The sequence below is a fragment of the Montipora foliosa genome, chromosome 10, assembly GCF_036669935.1.
Source record: "Montipora foliosa isolate CH-2021 chromosome 10, ASM3666993v2, whole genome shotgun sequence".
Lineage (NCBI taxonomy): Eukaryota > Metazoa > Cnidaria > Anthozoa > Scleractinia > Acroporidae > Montipora > Montipora foliosa.
In genome coordinates, this window is record NC_090878.1 from 36,822,468 (window position 1) to 36,829,301 (window position 6,834).

The 6,834-nt window shown below is 40.3% G+C and overlaps 1 protein-coding gene and 1 pseudogene across 1 annotated transcript; one reads left to right on the forward strand and one right to left on the reverse strand.

Annotated features, from left to right (window-relative positions):
• Positions 1 to 3,624: 3,624 nt before the first annotated feature.
• LOC137972878 (uncharacterized) lies at positions 3,625 to 4,449 on the reverse strand. The gene is made up of 2 exons (XM_068819569.1): positions 4,078 to 4,449; positions 3,625 to 3,906 (listed from the first exon to the last, which is right to left on the reverse strand). The coding sequence occupies exons 1-2, from the start codon at positions 4,447 to 4,449 to the stop codon at positions 3,625 to 3,627; spliced, it is 654 nt and encodes a 217-aa protein (XP_068675670.1).
• Positions 4,450 to 5,462: 1,013 nt separating this feature from the next.
• On the forward strand, positions 5,463 to 6,401 carry LOC137972879 (trissin receptor-like; annotated as a pseudogene).
• The last annotated feature ends 433 nt before the right edge of the window (positions 6,402 to 6,834 follow it).

Here is a 6,834-nt window from a genome sequence, read left to right on the forward strand (position 1 = left end):
TTGCCGGAATGGCTATAGCAGTTTAAAAGCGCAATTTCTTAGAGAATCCGGGAGGGTGACAGTGGAAGTAGCAGCTCTTGGTTCAGACGCATATTTATGTAAACCCTGATACAGTTTAACTGTTAACCTAATTAGTTTTTTGTCTGAATTATAGAAAGACCTTTTTATTTAAGTAAAGATTTGCTCATTTCAAGTCACAGACTTGCAAACAACGGGAAATAATGTACAAAAGTTTTACGCGCATGTGAAAAGACGGTATGATGCTCAGGAAATGTTTTTGTTCCACTTGTTGCACTCGCATGACATAACCTGTTGCAAATCATACGGCCTGTGTTTAATTGTGCTGAACGTCAGGAAATTTACTCGTTAATAGAGACGCTATTGAAGGCTAATAAGATTAACCATTTACTAACACTTTTAAGATGACCGCTTTTTTGGCATCCTCTGTGATTATCGCCGATCTACTAGGATCTACAATAGTCTGCGATCGTCTGAAATCACATGACAACTGTGAAAATACCAAGAAAGGATATTGTTGTGCGTTGATAAACAGCTTTCAACATCTCCATTAATAAAGAAATCTCTACGAGTAAAAAAGTTTTTATTGCTAAAATTGCGTTCATAATTGCGAGAATCATAGCTCCACTTGATTTTATATCCGCAATTTAATGTATGACTCATTTCATATATCATTTCATTCGTTGATTCATTCATTGCATGAGAAGCCTCAAATGACCAGCTCCTTACGTCAGTGGCCTCATAGCGCAGTTGGTCAGAGCGTCGCAGCGGTTTTTCAGGCTTTTCTAAGCTATTGGTAAAATTGCGAGGATCATAGCTACTGTACACTTAAGGAAACCTCGGTCTATAGAACTCCAACCTATATGCTTGCGAAATAACTTGTGACAGCAGCCAGATAGAATCCACTCCAATACACCCAAACAAAGGAGTTCATCATCCACATCAGTGGCTTATGCCTAACTGATCAAAAACGAAAACAAAAATGTAATGAGCGTATAGTAGTTTTATGTATTTACTGTGCGCAAATTAGATAAGAGTACTAATGTTCTTCTGGCACGGGTGGGTTCCCCAGTACAGTCACAAATGAGTCTATTTTTAGAATACCTGTGCCCGCGAAATTCAGTTGTCATTTCCCTGAAAAAAATGGCAAAAGCAGTCACGCGTGACATCGCTTCATCTGATTGGTTAAAATTGGCGGCTCTTTGTTTCTTTTCGCGCGAAAAGTGTATCTAAAAATAAGCCCACTCGTGACTGTGATGGGGCAAGTCCGTATATTGATGGAGAAAGATTCTTATCTAATTCATTCATTCTACCGTAATTCGGAAAGTCGTTAAGTTAATTAAGACATAACATAGGCATTTGATATGCATAAACATTTATAGATAGTAAGAAATGAGTTATTATGGATCAAAGAATGTATCCAGAATGACGACAAGCTTACCGGACGTTGAGTTGCGTTCGAATGGGCTTTTATTGACCGAATGCATAAATGGCGGCCAAAAATGTTTATGTGCTAATGAGACTTAATAGCCTCGCTCTCAAGCAACCTTTCTTTTCTATTTATCCATGCAAACGAGGCTAGTGCGCTCAATTAGCACATAAACAAAAGAACATTTTTTTGGCCGCCATTTATGCATTCGGTCTAATAAGCCCAGCATTTTATTACGGTCCTCTTGCAACTTGAAGGCTTTTCCCCTTATGCACAAATGAAATCAAATGAAATAATGAAACTGCATTAAACTGTGGGCTTGATATCAGGCGGGCGTTCAGTTTGTATACTGTGGCCGTGAAGGACCGGGGATGAATCGGAAGCAAAGTGTAAGAGCGCCGAACGGTTGGAACTGAACCCCCACAGGAACCCCCACAGTCAGGTTGGACACCTCATGGAAAATACAAAACAAAAAAACTTTGGGGCCGAACAGGGAGACGATAATCGATCGTTTCATGCTCCCTAAGTATATCGTTTGATGTGTTTAGTAACTCCTTGGAACTATTTAATCCGGAGCACTTGTTCGGGATTTGTTAGTTTTTAATGACCGTCGCGGTCATGAAGTATCTTCACCTTGCCAGCATAACGCTTTGTTGTGTATTTGTCATAGAGTGTCCCACCTGACTGTGGCAGATCGATATCCGTTCTGGGTTCTCGAAAGTCCTCAAAAATTTTCGGGCCCGAAAAGCCATTTGTGAAACCGGTCAGTGTAAAACTGAAAAAGCCCAAAGCCATTAGAAATGCTACCAGTTAAGCCTAATTGTTTTAGGCCTAATTAGGCCTAAGGCTAGCATTTCTAAGGGGTTTGGGCTTTTTCAACAGTTACGTTATAACCTCAGTCTGCATTTTACCCCTGGTCTGCAGTCTCCAGTCTGCGTTTTACACTGATCGTTTTTAAAGTTTGACGACTTAAATCCTCTCTGTTCTTGAGATACAGAAGACATTGTGACACCCGAAAATGGCCCGTAAAGTTTCGGGATTTTCGAGAAACGGGCCCCTGGTCACAACCACTTTCGATTTGCTGTTGCCTCTGTTTATAAAAGCAAAGCAATGTTGATTGATTGTCTTTAAAAAACCACTCCTTTGTAGGAAAGATACTTTTCGTCTTTGGCCGACGAACCTTGATTAGAAATCGAACGCAAACTGCGATGACAAACATGAGGCTAAACAAGCCTCAGAACTGAAATAAATTTTTAGGGACTTGACGTCTTTTTGTATGTCTTAACAGACAACTTCAGAAGTAACGGTTACCGTTAGCTACATTTTTTGAAATACATAACAATAATTTGAGTAGCTTATGAGGTAATATTGATAGTAACAAAAGGAGGTAATACAATACAAAACACAACGAGAATATATCCCCATAAAGATACAACCTTTCGCTGCTAACGTATCCATTTAACGTATTCATTTCGTGATCTTCCGCCATCCTTAAGTGAATACTTTACCATCGAAAAGCTGTATCTTTATTAATACGTTTTACATTTGTATTAGGTATATGCATTTCACGTATGTGCTTGTTTAGCCTTATGTTTGTCACCGTAGTTTTCTTTCAATTAGAAAGACTGCCAGTTTGTCGTCATTACAGGGATTATCAGTCACACGCGCCCTTCAACGACTTTTTTTTAATTTTTCGAAACCAAATTTGAATGGACGTCAATCAAACATTTGATTGACGTCCACCCAAAATTTAGTTTCGAAAAATGAAAAAAGGTCATTGAGAGGCGCTTGTGACTGATAATCCGTGTGATGACGATAAACTGGGAGTCTTGCTAAGGATTCGATCTCATAAGAAAGAATTGTTGACTGCGCATGTAACTGGTAACCACCGCAATGAATTTTGCATTCATGCAGTTGGGATATGTATTTCCCTTTAATTTCACCAGGATAATGAGGCGAGTTTTGATTACCCGTCGTAAATCAAAGTAATTGCGAGGACAAAACACAATAGGTACGAACCCCGAACTAAACCAATCAGAATGATTGAAAGCAACTCCTTCTAATTTACTAAAAGCCTGGGAAAATACTATCGTTACCTGTTACCTATCCTCCGCGTGCCAGGTGGCACATAGGGCCTCCACAGAAGCTTTCCATGTCTGTCTGTCTACCGCAACGCCCTACACCTCTTCCCACGAACCCCATCCTCCTTCTTTCATCTCCCTCTCAACGGTCCTTCTCCACGTTGTCTTTGGTCTCCCTTCTTTCTTTTTCCCTCCGGTCTCCAATTTAACGCCATCCTTGTATCGCTCGCTCTGTCCTGCCTTAGAATGTGGCCAATGAGCTTTCATCTTCTTCTCTTTACTTCCTGACTCACTGGTGACATTTCCGCTCTGGCTAGTAACTCTTTGGTGGTGATGTGATCTTGCCAACGTATGTAGTGAATCTTCCGGAGGCATTTGCTTTGAAACACGTTGAGAACGTGTTCATCGCTCTTGGTCATTTTCCAGGTCTCATATCCATACATCAATACAGGCAAGACAAGGGTCTTGTACAGTTTCATTTTCGTTCTCTTTGAGATGCTCTTGGGGTTCCAGATCTTAATTAGCCTAATATATGCCCCTCAGTCTTGCCTTTGAAAGTCTGTTCTGTAAGTCCTCCATCCCGCCTCCTTCTTTATTGACTTTGCCACCAAGATAGGTAAACTCCTCTACTTCTTTGATGTTTTTACCCACTATGCTGATAGGTACTTGATTCTTCGCATTGATTCGTATGACTTTGGTCTTGTCAAGGTTTATTTTTAGGCCGACCCTTTTGGCTTCCCTGTCCATTCTTGAGGTTTTCTCTTGCATTTGATTTCTTGACGAGGATAGTAATGCTATGTCATCTGCAAAATCTAGGTCATCCAGTTTTGTTGTTAGTCTCCATCTTATGCCGTTTTTCCCCTTGCAAACAGTTCTTCTCATTATCCAGTCGATCACTATAAGAAAGAGGAATCCAGACATGTTGCAGCCTTGTTTTACACCGGTCTTAATATTGAACCATTCACCTCTCTCTCCTTGGTTCTCTACAGCTCACTGGAAATCCGCATAAAACAGCTGTATTGTCCTTATGATCTTCTCGGGGATGCCGTACTTCCGCATGATAATCCATAGGCTGTCCCGGTGTACCGAGTCGAAAGCTTTCTCAAAGTCTATAAAGTTCACATATAAAGTTGCTTGCCACTCGTTTGCTTGCTCTATGATATTCCTCAGAATGAAGACTTGCTCTGTTGTTCCTCTCCCTTGCCTATAACCAGCTTGCTCCTTCCTGAGTCTTTTGTCTGCTCCACTTCTCACTCTGTCAATAACAATACGACCTAGAATTTTTCCAACTATGGACTCTCATACAAGGCTCAATTTGGTTTGGTTTCGCTTCTCATTGGTCGAAAAGATGGCACGAGCTTTCTAATGCAATCACTAACCTTAGTAGCGGCATTCAGGCAATTTCAGTTCCTCCAACAATCAATTGAGTTTTACTCGGTTAGTTCAACTCCTCGAGCCTTTGAGTGACAACCATACCATTTCTCGGGATTTGGAAAAGACGGCTGTTTATTAATCTCGTGTTGTTCTCGAAGCCATACACTGAAATGATTAATTATAGCATGACAGTAATTGTGCCAAAGTAATTAAAAGACCAAAAGGACAGCAAACAACTATGAAAGAATTGTGTATTACGGTGAAATTTGTTAGGGTATGTGTTTTTAGTTTATGGTTAAAACTGACTCCCAAAAGAAAAAAAATTGAAAATGGGATTAATTCTAGGTTGAGTGCTTCATGGACACATCAGTTTCTTAACAACTGGGTTGCTGTCACGTTTTTCTAGCAACAAAAAGGCCGCAAAGATAATAATATTTGAATAAGTGAATTCAGGCCCTCTTTCACCGAACAAACACAGCGATATGGCGGCTTATTAGCATCGATGCTATTTCAATTCAAATGCGTTCGCGTGTTATTTCAAGACGAAACAATCGTTTTCAATGGCTCATAACAATTCCTTCGATTTTCTGGCGTTCTGCTTCCATCTCCCAGATCCTTGCTTTCAGCAGGCTCATCTTCGCTATATAAGCAATTTAATCACTAGTGTTTTAAACGCATTTTTCGCTCCATTCGCGGTTATCGCTAACGTCTTGGTGTGTTTTTCCATAATTGTCAATCCATCGCTTCGCTCGCCATCGTGCCTCTTAATAGCATGCCTAGCTTTTCTCGAGTTGCATCGCTTATCGTCTCAAGGTTACGTCTGATGCATGACCAGGATATTGTATGCGAAGGGTTTTTACATCTGCTATGCTGTCTCTGTTACGACCTTGAGCGCAATCAGCTTCGAGCGCTATCTAGCACTTAGACAGCACCTTCGCTACAAAGGCCTCGTCACTGCGAAACGCGTGTTAATGATCATCATCTGGTCATCATCTGGGTTCCCAACATTGCGCTCACATCTCTACAGTGGGTACACAATGCAATCGCCCGAGGCCTGCACCTGTTTTCGTGGTTGGCTTTCCTGATCATTGCCGTGATTTCGCAACTGAAAATCCACGTCATCGCTCGCCACCATCGGCGTCAAATTATGAGACAACAGCTGCCACTGTCTTCCTCTAACCATCATAATTTTAAAACGCAAGTGAAGTTAGCAGTCGACATAGCTTACGTTGTTCAATCTTCCTGTCCTTGTCGTTACAGCTTTGCACCAGCTAGTTATGGGTCATATAGACACCTACGATTACTACAGTTCGAGCGAAACTGTTGCTTTTTTAAACTCAATTATAAATCCATTGATTTGTCTCTGGCGAAGCGAGGAGATGCATCATCATCACCGTCATCATCATCATCATCATCATCATCATCATCATCATCATCATCATCATCATCATCACCATCATCATCATCATCATCATCATTATCATCATCATCATCATTAACATCATCACCATCGACATGAGTATTATCATCATTAGTATTATCATCATCAGCGTCATCATTAACATCATCAGCATCATGTTATCATCATCCACATCAGTATTATCATCATCAACATCATCATTAACATCAATATCATCATCGTAATCATCATCAACAACAACAACAAGAACATCATCATTATCATCATTAACATAATCACTAACATCATCATTATCGTCGTCATCATCAAAATCCTGTCACAATCACATCTGCAACATCATCTTCATTATCGTAGACACTCTTATTCTTTGGCTATTTCAACTTGAGTAAAAATAGCAAACAAACGTTACTTCTGAAGATGTATGTTGGAGCATACGAAACCTCAAGTTCATAAAAAGTTTTACAACATGCGTTATCTCGTTATGTTTATAACCGCAGTTTGTTTGTTATCTT

Excerpts from the sequence above, each read along its gene's own strand:
- LOC137972878 (XM_068819569.1), bottom strand. The coding sequence starts at position 4,449 with ATGTCTGGATTCCTCTTTCTTATAGTGATCGACTGGATAATGAGAAGA. Across the intron at positions 3,907-4,077 it reads TACAGAACAGACTTTCAAAG|CAAATGCCTCCGGAAGATTC; the intron begins GCAAGACTGAGG and ends CGTGTTTCAAAG.